Source organism: Jatropha curcas, chromosome 6, assembly GCF_041381405.1.
Source record: "Jatropha curcas cultivar XTBG-Jc1 chromosome 6, XTBG_Jcur_1.0, whole genome shotgun sequence".
Lineage (NCBI taxonomy): Eukaryota > Viridiplantae > Streptophyta > Magnoliopsida > Malpighiales > Euphorbiaceae > Jatropha > Jatropha curcas.
The window spans coordinates 3817935-3838956 of record NC_143156.1 but is presented as its reverse complement, the minus strand read 5'-3'; the positions used below and the strand labels follow the sequence as shown (position 1 = coordinate 3838956).

Genomic DNA, 21022 nt, shown 5'->3' with positions numbered 1-21022 from the left:
TCGCCTAGAGCATGGAAACAATTGTATAAACTTAAAAAAAGAATGCTTATATACAGACACAAATATAACTGTCATACAAATGTGACAACTATTTTAAGAACATTAACATAGTCCAAATACATAAATATGCTCTTTATTTTTATAACTTTATTTAATGGCACCTTGAATTTTGACGAAGACTTATTGAGCTCTCTAATTAACATTTACACAATTTTTACTACTATAATTTTAAGATTCTTGTTTGTTCCGTGAAAATATTGATTTGATATGTGGTTAGTGCGACTTTTCAAATAGTGATTCACATTTTAAACTACTCCTTTTGTCCCATTTTGTTTGCTTGTTATTCCTTTTGTGGATGTTCCGAAATGTTTGCAATGGTTAAACAAAATGGTTATTAAGGGTTAAACAATTATTTTTTCCATAATAATCTTTATAATTGTTCATTGAACGAAAGATTTTTAGTATTTTAATGAGTTATTAAGAGTGAAGAACGGCAAAATAACTTTTATTGACTAAATGCTTAATATGCGTATTTTGTCAAACCATGCAAACAAAACGGGAAGGAGGTAGTATTTAATAAGCGTTTAACTAGTCTAAGTTATCAATTGGAGTTTTTAATATATATAATGAATTTACAAATTAAAAGAATTTAATAGGTATACTTTTAAGTTAGAAGTGTTGGGCTAAGTGAATAAAAGTTTAGAGTATCATTAGATTTTTCTTAAAAAAAAAAAAGATTTGTAAAAATATGTCTAAAACTAAAGTGTAACAAGTGATTTGTAAATAATCATTAATCACACAATACTGAAACAGAGCATATTAATCTATTAGATAAAATCCTCACAACTTGGCAATGAATAATATTAAGCTCAACCTCAATATTTTTCAAAAAAGAAAACTAATTCAGATACAATTTATTAATTAACTAAATGGCCTAATTGATTCATAAAGAAAACAATTTTTTTTTTTTCATTTCTATGCAGTTTTTGACAATAGCACCTCATTGACCAATCTATCCAAATTCAAAACTGATTTACCATCAGGGGCAATGGCTTCTTCAGCCTTTCTTTTCCACTCGGCTGCTTTCTTCTTCATTTCTTTCCCCTTTTCTCCCTCCATTAAGACCCTAACGACCTTCTCTATTTCATCTCTCTTCACACTGCTGTCCATCTCTGTACCGATCCCCCATTCGTTGCAAGCAAACCAACAATTTGTTGGTTGCTCGCCGAGAAAAGGCCAACAAACCATTGCAACGCCACTTGACAAGCTTTCTATAGTTGAATTCCAACCCATATGACTTAAAAACCCTCCAATCGATGGGTGCTTCAGGATTTCCTCTTGTGGACACCAACTTGCAATTAAACCTCTTTCTTTAACCTCAAGAAGAAAATCTTGTGGCAGAACTACGGATTTGTCATTGACAAGATCAGGCCTGATTATCCACAGGAAGTCTTTCTTGCTATTAGCAAGTCCCCATGCAAATTCTACAAGTTCTTGCGGTGTCAAGTTAATCATGCTGCCAAAATTTACATAAAGTACTGAATCGGGTTTCTTCGAATTAAGCCATTGAAGGCTCTCATGATCTTCTTTCCATAAATTGGAACCAATATTGGAGGTTAGGTTATTTCTTGGAGCAATTTTATCAAGAAGTAAGTCGAGAGGACCAATGGTGTAAATTGGAGGGGTAAAAACAGATGAGAGAGAAACTAAAACTTGACGCTCTAAATCATCAAATGTATTGAGAATAATAGCTGAAGCTTTTGAGGCTCCTTCTACTTCTCTAATTGCAAAGTTCAGAAAGAAATCATTTCCATCTGTTGTACGAATCAAAGCTGGAAAGTCCTTTAAACGTATTCCTTCCATACCTGGAACTGAGTCCACAGTTGTCTCTAGATATCCATTTGTTAAACAGCTACTATCTGTAAATCAAAATCAGACTTATCCTGTTAATAAAATTTTTTAAAATTTTTGGCAACAAGATTTTAACATAATAACTTCTTAGTAGTAAGTACCTTCGAGTGGTATTAAGCGTCTTTGAATAAGATGCCAACAATATGCATAGCCTAACAAACCACAAGCACTTGTAGACCAAAACAAGATTCCAGGAACTTCAATTTCACGAGCAGCATCAAGAGTGAAAGTCATAATACCATCAGATACTATACAAGTGACTGGTGGAACATTGGAGGATTCTTTGAGTTTTGCAAGAAGTTGCCGAAATGGAGCTGAGCAGTTTCTTGAAACAGATTTATTAAGAGATTCAATATCTTGATTAGAATCAACATCAGTAGCCGGAGGAAGACCGTCTGTAATAGTTTCGAAAACGAAGTCAGGCAAGCCGGCGAGGGAGTTAGAGCCTCTAGAGTGTAGCAAGCGTCTCTGATTGTGCTCTGTATGGACAAACGTAATGTAGAAACCTTTGGTATGGAGTAGTTTGGCTAGTTTAAGCATTGGGTTTATGTGACCTTGAGCTGGGTAAGGGAAGCATACTACATGTGGCTTGCTGGTTGTCGATGGAAGTTCCATGACTTCGTTGATCTATTTTACTGTTTGTGAGTGGTGAGAGCATCTAAAGACTAACCAAGCATATATATATATAGAGATAGAGACAAATAATGAGACAAGAATTTTCAAATTTGGTAGCCCATGTGCTTGCACTGCAAGAATTGAATATTTTATATGGTTTAAAAGTTTCGATTAATTAAAAAAATGTCATCAGCTTTCAATTGAGCGGGTCCAATCACCATATGCTTTTTGCCACAGCCACCCATCTCGACAAGCTTTTATCATTTCTGCTTTCAGGCTTAACTAGTGACACGCACATGATAATGAATTTGCTTAAATAGAACAAGCTTTGCTGACTCATTTTTAAAATCATAATGAATAAATTGAATACTATTATATTATTCAATATATTATTGTTTAATTTTATTACAATAACTAATTTCTACATAATATTAGTTTTGTATTACTTTTATATAAAATTTGAGTAATTGGGGAAAAATAACAAAATAAATAAGCTAAATTTTGCATTCAACGTCAAAATAAAATCTTTTTAGAAAAACTCGATTACTAATGAGCTCTTTGGTAAAATGAAATATATTAACTTGCCGTGCATACATTTTGCCGTTAGAATATATCTTGATATATATATTTATATTTATTTTTTGAATTCATTTATTCTAAATAAAGGATTACTTTATAATAATTTCTTATTGATAATTTATATTACCTATTTTATTGTTAAGTGTGAGTCTCATTTATAAATTTGATAAAATTTATCTATATTCAGTAGCCTGATGAAAAAAAATTTTTAGATTCAACTAATTTTTTTATTTTTTTATAATCATATTTCATATTTATTTCATTTTAAAATCTATAATTGCCTAATAACATCAGTCTATCCTGTATTTTTATTTTAATAAATTATTATTATTTTTTTATCAGAGAGAGGCGGCTTATTGAGCCATTGACATAGGAAACGTTGAATAGAATTGTTCCCAAGTGCTTGACCGCCAGGCATTCAGAAATACTTGCCATGCATGACTACTCCACTGTGAAGGATTGCGAAGACGATCAAAGAGCTTTTAAAGTAGGCAATAGTATTATTATACTGTTGAGGGCCTTAGTGTTTTATAAAAATTTTTAAAAATTAAAAACAAGTGAATCATATAACATTATTCTCTTTATTCTTTTATGATTTAAGTCCAAGAGAAAATTAAAAATTGAGCTCGAAATCAATTCTTTTAGTTCTAATCAAGTTCCAACCCATCAATTTTGTCACCGAATTTAATTGTACTCTCAAAATTTGTGGTTGGTCTATTTAAATGGCAGTTTCGATTCAATGAACCTACAAATTAAGAATTGAAATTGAAATTAACTAATTTTAATAAGCTTCTAACCCATCAATTTTGACGCTATTTGTAGTTTTGATTTCAACTACGCCATTGTTCCAAAGAAAGAGATGGATATATAATAAAGGATAGTGTAAGCCGCAGAAAGAGATGCATTCAGTAGTTTATGACTTGCAATTATTGGGTGCTCTCACAGGACTAGCAAGCCATGCACTCGTGCAATTCACACTTTTTTTTTACAGTAAAATGATAATCGAAAAAAATCCTTAATTTTTTTTATGACCAACATATGACCTTGATTTATTTATTAAGACATTCAAAAAATATAGTTGGCCCACTCGAAAAATGCAGGCAAAATTTGTGGATTGAACCTGTTAAGGCATTTTAAATATTTTGCCCTATTGTAGTAAAAATTACGTCAAATTCAAGTTGAGCCATTTAGCAGAACTTCTAGTTTTAAATACCTAATTCACGGCTTAAATAGAATAATGCAATGGGCAGCAAGTAAAAGCATCTCCCATGGTCTTTCTTTATAAGAGGCACACAGAATTAATGACCATAGTTCCAAAAACAAAGATGGCTAGTCTAATTAAATACCATAATGACCATTGGTTAACCAACTATCTAAGCCCAACCGCCTCAACCTACATTCAACCTGGACAGGAAGGTTTGGTTTTACACTATAGACTATAAATAATTTCAATTCAATAAATTAGATTTATAGATAATTATCTTTTACAGTTAATCTTGATACAAATTAATACCCATTTTTCTGCTCTGCAAGTCCAAAATCATGTCATCAATACACTCTGTTCTAAGCTGTGCCTGTTTCCAGCTTCTGCTGCTCCTGTTTGTAGCTGAACATGCAGTGTCAAGTTGAGCCATTTAGCAGAACTTCTAGTTTTAAATACCTAATTCACGGCTTAAATCGAATAATGTAATAGGCAGCAAGTAAAAGCATCTCCCATGGTCTTTCCTTAGAAGGGGCACACAGAATTGATGACCATAGTTCCAAAAACAAAGATGGCTAGTCTAATTAAATACCATAATGACCATTGGTTAACCAATTATCTAAGCCCAACCACCTCAACCTATATTCAACCTGGACTGGAAGGTTTGGTTTTACACTATAGACTATAAATAATTTCAACTCAACCAATTAGATTTATAGTATCTTTTACAGTTAATCTTGATACAAATGAATACCCATTTTTCTGCTCTGCAAGTCCAAAATCATGTCATCAATACACTCTGTTCTAAGCTGTGCCTGTTTCCAGCTTCTGCTGCTCCTGTTTGTAGCTAAACATGCAGTGTCATCAGGCAGGATTGCAGAAACTCTTCCAGGCTTCTCTGGAGCTTTACCATTTAAGCTTGAAACTGGGTGAGCTATCTTATTTGCTTAATTAAATGAAAAAATGGATTTGAAGTTAACAATTTATAAATTTATTTTAATGATGGTGAAGTAATTCTACATTTACCTCCTGCTTGTGGATAGGTATATAACAGTAAATGAATCAGAACTGTTCTACCTTTTTGTGGAGTCCCAAGGAAAGCCTGAACAAGACCCTGTTTTAGTGTACTTGATTGGAGGTCCTGGTTGTTCTGCTCTGAATGGATTTTTCTTCCAGACTGGTAAGATATTACAAAATAATTTGACTCTATTCAGGATTGGAATTAGAAAGCAGATTTTTCTTTCCTCTATCTCTTATTTCTGGCTCCATCACCGGACATGTAACACCCATCGTCCCGTCCTGAAAAATTATTAGATTAATTACTGTATAATCCTTATGGTTTGACCAAGTTTAGAATTCAGAAAACATTTAACGTCTTTGTATATGCAGGTCCACTGATTTTGAATGAAACAGATTATGCTGGGGGATTGCCAAAGTTAATGTACAATCCATACACATGGACAAAGGTTATTGGTTCAACTATTATTAATGTACTAAATTTATTTTCTATTTATTCTAATTGATGCTAATTTGTAAATCTGTTGGTTTTTAAATGCAGACATCTAGTATAATATTCATAGATGCTCCTGTTGGCTCTGGTTATTCCTATGCTACAAGCTCTGGTGGTTACTACATCACAGACACAGAATCAGCAGCACAAACCTATTCGTTTTTAAGAAATGTTAGTGAAACAATGAATTGTTTGCTTGTAGGTTAATAGCAGGTGAAATTGGCCGAACCAAATCAAACCAACGCCTTCATTAAAAAAAATCAGTCAATTTTAATTTTAACAGAGAAAAAACCGACTTTTTTCTTTTGAAATTCAGTAATTTTTAAAAATCCTAAAAACCATATTGATTTAACCCAAAAAATAAATCTAATCGGAAAAATCAGAACGATTTTTTTTCAAGTAAAAATTCGGTTTTAAAAATTACTGATATTTTTTTGAAAATTTATTAAAATTTTCCGATTATGTGATGTTTTTTGAATTATATTGCAGTGGTTCAATGATCACCCAGAATACAAAAACAACCGATTCTTCATAGCTAGTGATTCATATTCTGGTATAATAACTCCAGTACTTGCTCAAGCAATAATAGACGGTAATTTTTGGGGTTAAATATAATTTAACCGTCCTTTAAAATATTTATTTTCATCTTTACCGCAATATATATATATATATATATATATATATATTTGAATTGTTTGATCATGGTCATATACGCAGGTAACGAAGCAGGACTGCAGCCACAGATTAATTTAGAAGTAATTATCTTATTAATTAGGAAATTTTCTTTAAATACTTAATTAATCTTAAATTTTTATTCTTTATATATATATATATATTATCATTTTGCCGATTATAGTGAGTAAAAATGTTATTGAAAATTATTACAGGGAATCATAAGTGGATCTCCACATATCAGTCATGCCCTAGAAGCAAATAGCAGAATACTTCTTTGTTACCATTTGGGACTTATATCTAAAACTGTTTATGAGGTAATTCCATGCAAATTAACACACTAATTACCGAGTTTATTTTAATTAATTTAGTAATTAACATTGTAATAAATTATAAAAGTATCTCTCATTATGCTATTTATTGTTTATTTTTGCAGTCAGCCAAAAACAGTTGCAATGAGGATTATTTGGGGATAGATTCTAGTGCAGAATGTTTAGAATATCTCGAAGAAATTGACGAGGTTCGTTATGTCTATTTTTTACTCCAAATGTAATGGAAAGTAATGTAATTAAATATATTTTTAATACGAAGATCGTATTAAAAATACGCAGTTCGTCAAAATAAATCTTATTATGTTTGCATACTTTTTTCTATAATTTCCTGATAGAAAACTTTTTAAAATTAATTTTTTTAAATTGCAGTGCATTGATCCAATTAATGAGGAAAATATTTTGGAACCCAAGTGTGCTGAGCTAATCCCAAAACAATCAGATGGTAAAAAATTTCGCAGATCCCTGAGAGCAACTTCAAGAAATTCTCATTTTCCAATTTTGAGCCGTCAAGATTATTGGTGTCGGGTATATATTATTATTTTTTCATATTATTAGTAATATATATATATATATATATATATATTATCACTGATGTAATTAATTAAAATAATTATTTCATTACATTGTTTTGCAGAATTTTGATTACAAACTTCTTGACATTTGGGCAAACAATAAAACCGTTCAAGATGCACTACATGTTAGAAATGTATGTAACGTTTTAAAACTAACAACCATTGCATTAATGTATTATTAAGATTCGCTAAATATAGATTATTTTTATTTTCATTATTTAAATTATGGTTGTTACAGGGAACCATTAAGGAATGGTATAGGTGCAATAATTCCTTGGCGCACAATACATATACGTATAATATTGGCAGCGCTGCTGATTATTATCAAAATCTTACTAATTCCGGCATTCAAGTTCTGCTTTACAGGTTAATTGCATTCTCAATAAACCTAATCCTATTTTATTAGCTAATCTAAAATTTTAATTATCTCATAATGCAGTGGTGATCATGATTTGGTTGTTCCATACACATCTACTTTGGAGTGGATAGAAGATTTAAATCTAACTGTAGATTATGCTTGGCGACCATGGTTCGTTGATGGTCAAGTTGCAGGGTAACATTTTTCCCTTTTTCTTCTTCTTCTTCTCCTACAATTGTTAAGGAGGTGTTTAAAAATTCGTGTGCGTTTTTTTTTTTTTTTTATTTTTTATGTAGATATACGCTCAGGAATGAGTATCATGGATTCCGCATAACGTTTGCTACTTTAAAGGTGAGAGAAAATCCTTTGATTATATTAATTTTCTAATCAAATATATAAAAATGAAATTAAGGTAATTAATTTTTGATTATTTGAACAGGGTGCAGGCCATTCTCCTACTGAATACAAACCGGTAGAATGTTATAAAATGTTTGAAAGGTGGATTCATTACTATCCACTGTAGGCAGCAACTGGTTATGAGTACATGAACGGACTTCACAAGTTACCAATTTCATGTATAAAATAACTTCACGTATATTGTGAAGTAACTGTTCAAATAAAAGGTTCATGAGATATATTATTAGCATCGGTAAATACTTGTCCGATAAAATTACTTGTTTTAGTAGTTGTTAATTGTTTTAATAGTTTACCAAATATTTTACTAACGTTTCGACGAACACTGTATGAAATAACATTTTATAATCCATTAGGATAAATGTTTCTGCTTCCTTAATCTCTTAACACTATTATTATAATCAAATACTATTTTTTATTTGATTAAAACACTAAATGTTATATAAAAAAATTGTTGTTAAATATGGTCGAAGTGAGTAATCAACTCTCTCAGACTCTAAACACTTATATAAATGCTATCACATCTAACACTATAAATAATTAGGTTAAAATATTAAACATTATTGCTAATTAGAATCTAACATAGGCATAATTTAAGCGTATGAAATTAAATTTTAAAATTTAAGAGGGACAATTTTTGGGATTTTCGTTTTGCACAACGGTGATATTTAATAAATCTTCTAAAAGATAATAATTTCAGATTTTATATTGTAATTTTACAAATAAAGTTTGTGTAAAAAAGGCCATTCACCATTAACTATAATTTTTTATTTATTTTTATAAGTACTAAGTATCATTCATTTCCATTTGATTTAAGCTTTTTCGCAAGATCCAAATCATTTTGAAATAAATTTTTAACCCACAAAAGACAAGACAACTAGCACGTGTCAAAATTTCTCTTGCAAAAACAGGTAAACGCACGCTTACTACAGTTTTCTTTTGCAAACCTCGTAAAAATCTCACCTTTGTTCCACTCCAGAGTCCAGTCACCACCTACCACCACCATCACCATCAACACCATCAAAATGCCCACTACCACCGCCGCGGAACCACCAGGCTTAGCCCTAGGCTTTCTCCCATTCGTAGACATGACAACACTTTCCCAATCAGAACTTCGCGCTCTATCTCTCTGCTCTTCTTCTTCCTTTGACCCTCGCCGGACCGATGACGTCGTGACTCCTGTCATTGATCGCTCAAGCTTCAATGAAAGTGCCGGCTCCCGCCGACAGACCTATTCGCGCCTTTCCTCCCACCACCACCACCACCGCCACCGTCTAGCTGGTGTCCTTTCCAAAACCCCAAATCCCCCAAGTTCAAGTCCTCCTTTCAATAATCCCACAACCGACTCCGATTACCTCGAAAATCACTCTATTATTAGTTACCTTAAGCAATTTCTTTCTACTCATCCCGAATTCGAACAATTAGATTTAGTAGATTTTGATACCTTTAGCCATCTCAATGAAGCTATTAATTTCACTTCGCACCAATTATCACTAGGGGCAGCAGTAGAAGCGCCAGTGGTAAATGGGAACTTCAAAATTGGGGAAAGAAAGAGGAAAAGAGGAAGAAAGCCGAAAGTGAAAGTCTTGAATGCGGAAGAGAGAAGGAAGGCAATGAGTGTGGAGATTCTGAACAAAAACGGGGTTGCAGTAGACTTGGTGAGATTGGCTGGTATGGAGGATCCATACAGAGAGGAATTGAGTAGGAGAACCCAAGGGATGGATAAAGAAGAAGAGTTGTTGGGATTTTTCAGGGATTTAGAGGGGCAGTGGTGTAGTAGGAGAAGGAAGAGAAAAATTGTTGATGCAAGTGAGTTTGGTGATACATTACCAGTTGGTTGGAAGCTACTGCTTGGGCTCAAGAGGAAAGAAGGCCGTGCTTGGGTTTATTGCCGTAGATATTTAAGGTATTTGATTTATTGTGTTATGTATATGGAGTGTCAGTTTTTCAAACAGATTATGGATTTTATTGTTCTGCTCTGCGATCACTGTATACCTTGAACTGGGATAAGTTTCCAGCTTTTGCACTTTCAAGAGAGAGGCATAGAGCTAGAAGAATCTAAGAAGTCCAGTGTGATTAATGGTTTTCCATGGCCAACTTCTGAAGCAAAAACAATGTTCTACCTATTGCTCTTGTAGGTGACCATTAATATATTGCTGGTGTTTACAATAAATCCAAACAGTAAGATGCCCCACCAGCTTCTGTGATAACTTTCTGTTATTTAGAAGTAATGGGCAGAAACCATTTTATGGCTGACTTAAATCTAGTTAAAAACACAAGGCAGTATATTTCAGTGTGATTGCAGTTAATTGCAGTACCTGTTTACCATATGCAATAGTGAGCACTCAATGAAAGAAGTCGCATTGAGGAAGCAGTTAGATCATATTGTTTTTTGCCGTTAGCACTTAGCACTTTTATGTAACCTAGTAATCGCATATGATTGAAGCAGGGCTGAATTGCCAAAAATCCATTGCACTGACAATTGGAAAACTTTAGGATCTTAATTTGAATACTTAAGTCGGTTGCCGTGCTGGCGATTTGTCACTGGAAGCTACACCGTTAGTATTCAATCTATGAATTTAAATTTTCAGATATTGTTTCTTGAGCATGCAAATCCTTGCTAATTGTTGCTGCTATCATCCTAGGTTTGACCGTCTTAAAATTGGGATGCCTTTTTCTTTTCTTTCTTTCTTTTTTTTTTCTTTTTTTTTTTCTTTTTAATTTTTGTTTTACCATATCCTCTGAGTTGTTGTCTCCGCAATCAAAGTGATTTGAGAGTGAGTGTGTCTTAACCACTGGTTATGTTAGTAAATATTGGCCAAGCCTATTTCTTTAGAAGGTTTATTAACTTGCATGTTTTTCTTTGCTGTTCTACTCAATGATCTTCTTTGGTTGCCAATGGTGAAATTATTGACAATTAGTGGCACTATCCAATTATCTTGTATTGAATGCCGTATTTCTGCTCAACCAATTAATGGGGCAAATCTTTCTTTTTTACTTCTTATTGTCCCCTCTTTGATATTCATGTACAACTATTTTTTTTGTGGATTCAAAGGTATACATCTCTCTCTCTCACTCTCTCTGTGCCTGATTTTTTTTCTTCCTTTGATATTATCCAGCCCCGGTGGACAACACTTTGTATCCTGTAAGGAAGTCTCGGCATACTTGCAATCATGCTTTGGATCTTGTGATACACAACAAGTGACGCATAATGCGGGTGGGAACATTCAGCAGGTCCACATTGTAGCTTCTGACAGTGTAAGTAAATATTTGCTTCATAACTTTGTCGAATTTAACCTTGTCTAACGAACTTACAGTATATGCAACAGTATGCAGGTACTACTGGGAAAGCGGAAGGTCAGAGGCAATCTAGTGAACGTGAGAAGGCTGTTGCCTTGCTGGGAATTGATAATATGGAGTTGGCAGAGGTTCAAATACATGACCTTTTTGAATGCCACAAATGTAACATGACATTTGATGACAGGGACACATATCTGCAGCACCTTTTGTCATTTCACCAGAGAACTACAAGGAGGTATAGACTTGGTTCTTCTGTTGGTGATGGTGTAATAGTTAAAGATGGAAAATACGAATGCCAGTTCTGCCATAAGGTATTTCACGAAAGGCGTCGGTATAATGGTCATGTTGGAATCCATGTGAGGAATTATGTGAGAGGGATTGAAGAATCTCCTCTTGACAGAATGGCTTTGCAAAAGAGAAATGAGTCTCCTAACAAAGATGAATTGCCTGCAAAAATATCCAAAATGGATGCATTGATTGAAATAGCTCAGAATTCTATTCGAGAAACAGAATCTCCTGTTCCTAATTATGAACCCAATGGTGGGTTTACATCTAATCAACAGAATCTAGCTCCTAGTGAAGAACTTCTGGCTTCAGTTTCTGATTCTGAACTGAAATCTGATTCTTCTCTCAGTGAACTGGATTTGGAATATGGCATGATTGATAAATCTCAGGAATTAGAGTTACAAAAAAGTGATCATGTGATTGATAGAAGGATGGGGATCATTGATGATGCTACTAATATTCTAGATGTTGAGGTAGATTCTTCATTTGCTAATGAGCAATGTGGTAATACGTCTAAAGCTCTTGGTGCAACAGATTGTCTGGCAGTCTGCGCTGATGAAATGGAAAAGTCAGTCATTGAGCAGGAAAGAGGTACTGACTGCCATTCCCTTTCTCCATTGAGCAGTCAGAAAACTTGTAGCATTGATAATAATATGAATCTGGTTAATACAGACAAACAAGACCATAGTAAGACTGATAAAGTGGATAAAACAAAGAGCGCTGAGATAGACATTGGCTTTGGAAGTAAGAACAGTGCTGCAGATAATAATATTGTACAAGATGCTGTACATCAACCTTTCGAAGAAGATGGACTTCAGCGTGGAAGTCCAGAACCAGTGGTATCTGGATTACAACCATGCCATGGTTTTTCGGCGCCCAATGTGAACTTGGATAAGGTATTTCTGGGATCCTTTTTGTTTAGAGAATAGAATAATAGTTGTTTGTACTTTTGGGTATATAATATATTTTAAACCCTTAAGTGATGTTTGAATGATTTTTTTTTTCTTTTCTCTCTATTAGAAATAGAAAAGAATTTTAATAAAGAAAGATAGTATATAAAGTGGGACTGAGAGTCTCTTCTTAAGTTTGTGATTTAAAGGTATGCTTAATGCCAACTTGCAGCCTTCTAAATTTTTTCTATATCTTCTTACTTTTCTCAGAATTCAATCAATTAATTTGTCTCTTCTTCTCCTTCCTTTCCACCATGAGAAGCCTGCAAACAATATAACTTCATTACTGACCGTGAGATACATTCTTGTCGATCATAGTGAAAGAAATTTTTGGTTAAGGTCGTAGAAATAAGAATTTGCATATTCAAGTAAGTTTGGTGCAATTGTATTTATTTTCCATGGATATTGGTTGATTGCTATCTGTGCTTTCTTGACAGGTAGAAAATGAATTTTGTTCGGTGAACCAGAGGGAGGACAAAATAACCGGATTTGAGGAGTTAAGGTTGGAGGATATTGAACAACTTAAATTTAGTTTTGGGACGGGCCAAGAACCTCTCTCTCTGCCTGAGGGAACAATCAATATGGAAAACAATCCTGAGGTGGAAGGGGCATATGATACCTCAGTTCAGTTTGAATCAGAGGTTGTAGATACAACTGATGCACAACAGTTTACAACTGTTTGTGTATGGTGTGGAGTGGAGTTCAGCCATGAGGCTGTTGATACTGAAATGCAGTCAGATTCAGTTGGTTATATGTGTCCGACATGCAAGGCAAGAATCTCCGGGCAGCTTGATGTGCTGGGTGGTGGTCTCTCATGAATCTGTAGGTGTAGGGTAATTTCAATTCTTTTAGATCTATCTTTTCTATTAAGAGTTTTCCATGTTTTTTATGTTTGTCAATTTATTTGTTTATTTGAAAAATGAAATAGTAAAATGTAAGTAATTATTCTAGTTTCCTATATATACATTTATTACTGCTGGGTTTGTTGTTGCATATTATCTTTAGATATTTGGTCCTTGCCATGATAGATATATTTTGATAGAAACTACAAGTAATCTAGAATAGAGATAGATTCATAATAGCAGCAACTATTGTGTCTCTAAGTGCTTGCCATTGATATTTTCTTTTACTGGATTCTCAGTCTATTTTATGAATGAAAAATCCATCCTTTTTATTGGCAGTTGATGTGCTACTGATTTTTAATTCTGACAACATTCGCTTCTGTTTTACTTCGGCAGCAGATGGTGGATGGAAGATACTTGCATTGGCAAAGTCCAGGACTATTTGCGGTAAGAAGTTGATCACTGTATCTTTTTGTATGTATTAAGGTCTGTGCTTACTGGATGACACTGTCCATTTTTAGATTTTCCTTTCATCCTTGTATCCACATTCTTTTCTTCTCGAAGACCAATAGTGAAGGCCAATAGGATGTACACAGTAATTATCATAGTCTGTTGTTTTTTCACTAGTTGCTTCCACTGTGTTGTCTATAAATCAAAGCTGTATTTAAATTAAGTTGAGTAGTAGATATATGTTATTATATATTGTTCTTACACCTCGTTCCTTTTGAAACTATGATAATATTTCATGAATCATCACTGTCCACTAGCTTGAATTCTTGAAGAAAGGTTATGAAATCCCTTTTCTCCCACTTCACACCTCGGAACGCACCTCGGAACGCACCGTTCTTACCGAACCCCTATTGAAAGACATCAGGTGATACATATATATTTGATGAAGCTGATGTGTGTTCTTCCATGGATTGAAGGGTAGAGCTAGAGTACTGGATTCTTCTTGCATTATGCTCTGGTGGAATAAAGATATTAAGGGATGAGAATTTTTTTTTTTTTTTTTAAAAAAAAGATAAAGATAAAGTTGTAGGTAAGCATATGAAATGTACAATTAATGGTAATACATTTTGATGATTAACATATTTACTATAATCAAGAAATTTTGGCTCTGAAATGCAGGTTGAATTTTTGATATGAAATTGACCAATTTAATCTTTTCTTATGTTATTTATAAATATTTGTCCTACACAAATATTATCTAGTGCCGATTGTAACAAAATTTAGATGGCCGCACGCGTGGCGTCTGCCTTTGTTGGGAGAGAAAAGCAGTGGTTCACTTCATTGATGTTGGCATCTTTGTAATATCACAACATTAAAGTTGTAATGTCGTTCTCCCAATCGCGTAATATATCAGAATATTCGAAAGCTTATATAATTTCACTTTATTTTGATATTTTCGTTAATTTTATTCCAATTTTGCTCTTTTATAACAATAATACCTTCAATTGCAATTAAGGATAAGATTGCAAATAGAAAATTATTTTCATCATTTTTTATATAAAAAATTGATAAAAATTTAAAGTTAAAAAGAATTCCATTAGTCTATCCAATTAATGTTGCATAGATTAAATTTGAATTTTTAAATAATGTTTTTAATTAATAGTTCAGTAACATAAGTTTCTATTAGTTACCAAAAATTCCCAAAACATGGCATAAAAACTAAATTAATAGAATAAAAATTTTCAACTATATTCTTCCTTCCATATTATCTATATATTAAGAATGAAGTAATCCTAGTTGTTGTACTTTTTCTATTGATAATATAGTCAGAATTATTATTCTTTTAATAAAAACATAAATAAATAACTTCTTAATTATTTTAATTGCACATGTCTGAATATTATATTTTGAAATCTATAAATGTATTACCCACTAAACGTGAATATAAATATTTAGAGAACATCTAACATTTTATTTTTATATTAATTTTTTAATTTATGAAATAATAAGATACTATAGGGCCAACTAAAATATAAAAGTTAAGTGCCGTATATTAAGATTCATACTTATAATCATATTTTAATATTATGAAACTAGTTAGTTTTAGAAAATTTGTGGTTACAAGATAAAAAATTAAATGAAAATTTAAACATATCTTAGCATAAAAATTTATTTTGACTTTTTGAGGTAATATCTTAAAAATGATGGAAATACTTTTTCATTTGTAATTTTATTCAGAATTGTAACTAAGAGTAATATCGCTATAAAATATTGAAATTGGGATAAAATTGATAGAAATAACAAAATATGGTGAAATTGTCAAAAGCTTGTAAAGTTAGGGTATTTCGATTAGCCTTCAGCTAATACAACATTACTATTAGCATTGATTAATTGGTTAAAGCTAGGCATTAGCATTGCCAGAGCGAATCACTCCAATACATCCTTTTGTTTACCTGACAAACCTGAAATACAAAAATTTTCAAATATGATAGAAACTATAATTATCAAATGTTGTTCCTGTCAGAAACATTTTTGGGTAGCAAAAGGTGCGAAAACAAGCAGATGTATATCCTGCAAGCGTGTTAATACCCTTCCACGCAACGAACAATCAAGAGTGTTTTTTATTAAAGACCCTAAAGTGACTACTGCTAATTCTAAAGAAGAAATACTACCGAGAAAGAAAGCAGTTCTCTGTGGAGTGAGTTACTATCAGAAGAAGTACAAGTTGAAGGGAACTATTAACGATGTCAAGGACATGAGAAATTTGCTTATTTCTTACTTTAGGTTTCCACAAGATTCTATTCTGCAACTTACAGGTAACTTCTTGGAATTCTTGATGATCCATACTGAACTAACTGTAACTTAAAGATTTTGTTTACCTGTAGAGGAACAAGACCCTGAACTAATTCCTACAAGAAAGAACATTGAGAAGGCATTGAAATGGCTTGTAGAGGGTTGCCGTTCCGGCGACTCACTGGTATTTTACTTTGCCGGACATGGGTCACAAGTGGATGATAGTGACGGGGATGAGATTGATGAACTTGATGAAACGATTTGCCCACTTGATTTTCAAGTGAATGGAAAGATCGTTGATGATTATATCAATTCTGTAATTGTTAGACCTCTTGTAGAAGGTGTCACACTTCATGCCATTATTGATACTTGTCATAGTGCAACAATGCTAGATCTTCCATTTATGTGCAACGCAAAACAGTAAGTTTATCGATTAGGCTTAGTTTGGTTTACATGTAATATTATTATTGTCTTTTTTTTTTTTCATTTTTTTCTTTTTCTTGCTTAAATTTGAATATGAATAGGAAGAAGTGGGTGGAGAATCCTCCTCCATCAGGGGCCAATAAGGGCACAAGTGGTGGATTGGCCATTTGTATAAGTGCCTGTAGAGATGATCAAAAAGTTGTTGATTCATCTGTAAGTGTTTGTGATTTTGTTACTATTTATTTATTTATTTTTTTGTTTATAGGAGACTTTGGAAGCTTAAATAATGGAGTTAACATTTTCTTTTGGGTAAACTTATGTGCAGGCTTTATGTGGAAAGGGAAACCTGACCTATAACTTAATTCAAGAGATAAATGAAAACCCTGGATTGTCATATGATGCCCTAATTACATCTGTTCAGAATAACATTGACAAAGCTATTGAAGCACCAGGCTGTAAAACCTGGTTTCTAAGGAAATTTTTTAAGAATTCTTTTTTACAGGTAGAAAATCTTGCCATTAATTATATTCTTTCATTAATATATATATATATATATATTTGAATTATAATTTTGATGAATTGTTTTACTAAATTGGTGATTGCAGGAGGTTCAACTCTCATCTTCCGAAAAGTTTGACATTTACAATAAGAAATTCAAGTTGTAGTCTATGAGTGATTGTACATGACTTTTGTCTTCTTTCTTTTTTTTTTTTTCTCTCCTCATTACTGTACATTTTACATTATGTATAAAATAACAAAATTAAGAATTAATTACATCTCATTTCATCTTATAATCAGACACAAATAATTAAATCAAAAGATATTCATTATATCAAACTATTAAATATCATTTAGATAAAAGTTAAAATTATTTTTTTATACAATTTCATATATTTTCGTTGAATAAACTAAATTGCAATGTAAAATTATGAGTATTTTTATCTTTTTAGTGATTTCTCATTCCATTATAAAATTATTTAGCAGTAATATATGTAATTGTCAAAATATAAATGGCTTTTGGTTTGAATATTCCTTTTGTATTAACAATGATTGTTAGTGTGGTAGCGGTGGAGTGGGGTTATAGCGGTGGTAGAATGGCAATGAATATAATTAATTGTTAGTGATGGTAATATGCTAATTACATTATAGATTTATAAATAAATATAAAAATGAAATGATGATTACATTTAATAAATATTTTTAATTACATTACCAAATATAGTAATATAATATAATTACATTTCATTATAATATATTTTTCATTGCACTACATCTTTGATTACATTATATTACAAGCAATCAAATAGAGCTTTAATTTATTTATTAGATATGAATAGGATAAATGTAGTCTAAAATTAAGATAATATCTAAAATAATACTTCACATAACATATCTGATTCTATTAATTTCTTTAGATTTTGAATTTACTAAATTGATAAAAGATTTTATATTGGAGAGGATTTAAATTTAAAATTTGTCATTCTTTACATTTGTTCAGAGAATGAGAAGACGGGGCGCTATTAATTGTTATACACATTAAAAATTTTTAAATAGAATAAAATGCTAAGTTGTAAACATGGATATGAAAACAAGATATAATATTTTTAAAAGAATACAGATATATTTGAAACGTGTTGCATTAATTAAATAAATATAATTTATTAAAATTAAATAAATAATAATTCATTAATAAAAAACACCTAATTTCCTAAATATTCTAATATAATTAGTTAAATCTTTAACATTAATATCACCATTAAAAATCATAGTCTTTATCTTTGACATATTTAGAAATAAAAGGCAATTTTAAAATTCCTGACATTTTGTTCGCAACCTTTGTAAATTACTAATTTCATATAAATTTTGTTTGAATTAATTCTTAAATTTGACATAATAAATATGTAAATAAATTTAAATCATATAAAATAGGATTTTTCCTTCCTTTATTTTTTTTCAACTTTGTATTTGAAATATAAATAATTATCTAATATATATTTTATATAATTTTTACTAATAAATTTATTTAAAAATCTAATGAAATTATCAAATTTGTTCCTAAATTAAACGTGCTAGAAGTGTATTCAAAGTGTTCGAAACTAATAATATTAAAAAAATATGATATTTTTTAAAGTATTCAAGATGTATCCGAGAGCGTTTAACAAATATTGGTATATGCAACTTAATTGGAATGCATAGGATTTAAAATCTTAGAATTATGTGGCAAACTCTTGACCGTAGAACTATTGACCAATAACAAACCAAACATAAGATTGCAAATCCAGAATCAATTCCAAATCAATATCACACATCAAGATTGCAAATTTCAAAAGAAATTACAAAAATCCAGAAACTCTTTGCAAGTTCAACTATTGCAACCTAATTAAAAAGAATCATGAAAAGAGAAAAAGAAAAAAATATATATCATAATCTGTTTCAACATTTAATTCTATTTTGTTATTCCCATTTTGCTTTTTGTGGAATCGTAATTCACATTGTTTCATTATAATTATGTTTAGTGCCATTTTATTAAAGTGGATTTTTACATTATTCTTTAAAAAGAAATTTCTTGAAAAGAAAAAGGAATATAATTTCCTTTTGCATATATATATTTTTAAAGATTATTCAAGATTTAATTTTTCTATTTCAGCAGATGTGTAGTAATATAAATTGTCGGTGTAGAATAGAATCTATATTAACTAATGTAGACGTAAAGCACTCTGCCGGATATCAAATACAAGTGGGGAATCTGGTTCTTTCTTTCTCTGCAAAGCTAAGGTAATGGCAGAATATAAAGAAATGAATGGTATTTACTAATTAAAGGGGAAACAGAATAGTAATAGAAAAACAAAATTGATAAAGATAATTATAGTGCTAAATACATAATCAAGAATAATTAAGAACCATTTAAAGTGCGATTACTGGATACCAAAGACTTTGGAATTTCAAGTTTTCATTTAACACAATTATTACATAATGTAAATTCAAACCTTAATTAAATTTGTGAATGTCAAAAAGACAATTATACTATTCCTAAGTCATTAATTTTATTCCAATTAAAATAATAATAATAATAATAAAAAGAAAAACTACCTGCTTTCCGGTTCTATTTCTACAAATTTACATATCCCTTTGTCTGCTGGCTGACGTTGTTTTCAAATGATTTAATTTGTTGTTACATCTCTTAACTTTTTGACGTAAATTTTATAAATATGTATGTTTTTTCCTTGTCCTTTTAAAAATATTTATGTGTACAAAATATCTTTATTTACAGATAAAGATATCCTGAGATAAGTTTAATATATGCTTCAAAATTTAATTGATTCAAGATAGTTAGGGTAAGGCACCCATGATCCTCCCCAATATTTTTTTAATTATTTTCTGCCTTTTATATGGATTAGGCTGCTCTTAATAGACTTTGATATAATTTATATTTAAAATTGTAATTTTATACGTCTGTTTTAATTGCAGTATTGTATGAGTGCAAATTGTGATATATTCATTATTATAGTATTTAATAAAAAAAAATAAAGCAAATAGAGTTCTATATATATAACATCAAGCACTTTGAAGTGAGTATTTGGCATATATCCGTTGAATGTTCACATCAAATATGAATTTAGAGGAATCGATTTTTGTACATATGCTCGTTAGTCATATTTGAAATGTGCACGCATTCGTAATATAATATTTGATTTTGAGGAATATTTCATTAATTGAATATTATGATTTAAAGGATAGATATTGGCCGATGCGGAGTTACCGGTGCCAAAAAATATCGAATTCAATACTCTTTTCTACCAACCTTCAGTAGATTTTCTTTTTATTACTTCCGTTCTATAATATTTTACATTAAAAAACAAGTATGAAAAGAGTTACCGAGCTCTTTTTAAGTTGTAAATCTTTTCAACATAATATACTTAGTGCACATGAAATTTTTATGTGCATTTGAAGTCAACTACAAGATTGAATGAGAAATCCATCTCATCGTCAACTTACAAGGTTATAACTTCCTTTAAAATTATTCTTATTACAGTATTTTCGGTCAATTTTTGGAAAAAAAACCAAAAACTGAATTGAATCAAATTAATTTCGATTTTTGATTCAGTTATTCGGTTTGAAATCTTTCATAATTTTAGTTTTCGGTCTCTGGGTCGGTTATTCCAAAATATTTATTTTCTTAGTAAAATTGTTTCGGTCTCTGGATCGGTTATTCCAAAATATTTATTTTCTTAGTAAAATTGAATTGATGCCTACCAAACTGAATTGATCAATTTCATTTGCTTTTCAAATTTATTTTGATTTGGTTCGATTTCAAA

The 21022-nt window shown here is 31.1% G+C and overlaps 4 protein-coding genes across 17 annotated transcripts; 3 read left to right on the top strand and 1 right to left on the bottom strand.

The window, feature by feature from the left end:
- Positions 1-802: 802 nt before the first annotated feature.
- On the bottom strand, positions 803-2578 carry LOC105631586 (7-deoxyloganetin glucosyltransferase). The gene is made up of 2 exons (XM_012213756.4): positions 2013-2578; positions 803-1919 (listed from the first exon to the last, which is right to left on the bottom strand). The coding sequence occupies exons 1-2, from the start codon at positions 2524-2526 to the stop codon at positions 976-978; spliced, it is 1458 nt and encodes a 485-aa protein (XP_012069146.1). The 5' UTR covers positions 2527-2578; the 3' UTR covers positions 803-975.
- A 2440-nt stretch (positions 2579-5018) lies between these two features.
- LOC105631584 (serine carboxypeptidase-like 11) lies at positions 5019-8404 on the top strand. The gene is made up of 14 exons (XM_012213755.4): positions 5019-5235; positions 5350-5486; positions 5696-5772; positions 5865-5987; positions 6306-6408; positions 6534-6571; positions 6704-6805; positions 6925-7008; positions 7190-7345; positions 7455-7526; positions 7631-7758; positions 7832-7945; positions 8047-8101; positions 8190-8404. Exons 1-14 carry the CDS (start codon positions 5090-5092, stop codon positions 8271-8273), a joined length of 1419 nt encoding a protein of 472 aa, XP_012069145.2. The 5' UTR covers positions 5019-5089; the 3' UTR covers positions 8274-8404.
- Positions 8405-9090: 686 nt separating this feature from the next.
- Positions 9091-14664, top strand: LOC105631583 (uncharacterized). Of its 14 annotated transcripts, none has more exons than XR_002284108.3 (6): positions 9091-10070; positions 11284-11422; positions 11482-12645; positions 13137-13521; positions 13941-13988; positions 14309-14664. XR_002284108.3 is itself a non-coding variant. In XM_012213754.4 (6 exons), exons 1-5 carry the CDS (start codon positions 9190-9192, stop codon positions 13515-13517), a joined length of 2484 nt encoding a protein of 827 aa, XP_012069144.1. In that variant the 5' UTR covers positions 9091-9189; the 3' UTR covers positions 13518-13521; positions 13938-14252. The 14 variants fall into 14 exon arrangements, 8 of the variants coding, with proteins under 8 accessions (XP_012069144.1, XP_012069140.1, XP_020533989.1 ...); XR_001046736.4 differs by having other exon boundaries at positions 13938-13988; XR_002284109.3 differs by having other exon boundaries at positions 13881-13988.
- A 1173-nt stretch (positions 14665-15837) lies between these two features.
- LOC105631719 (metacaspase-1) lies at positions 15838-17461 on the top strand. Its single transcript, XM_012213890.4, has 5 exons — positions 15838-16306; positions 16376-16703; positions 16808-16919; positions 17032-17208; positions 17312-17461. Exons 1-5 carry the CDS (start codon positions 15976-15978, stop codon positions 17369-17371), a joined length of 1008 nt encoding a protein of 335 aa, XP_012069280.1. The 5' UTR covers positions 15838-15975; the 3' UTR covers positions 17372-17461.
- Positions 17462-21022: the final 3561 nt, after the last annotated feature.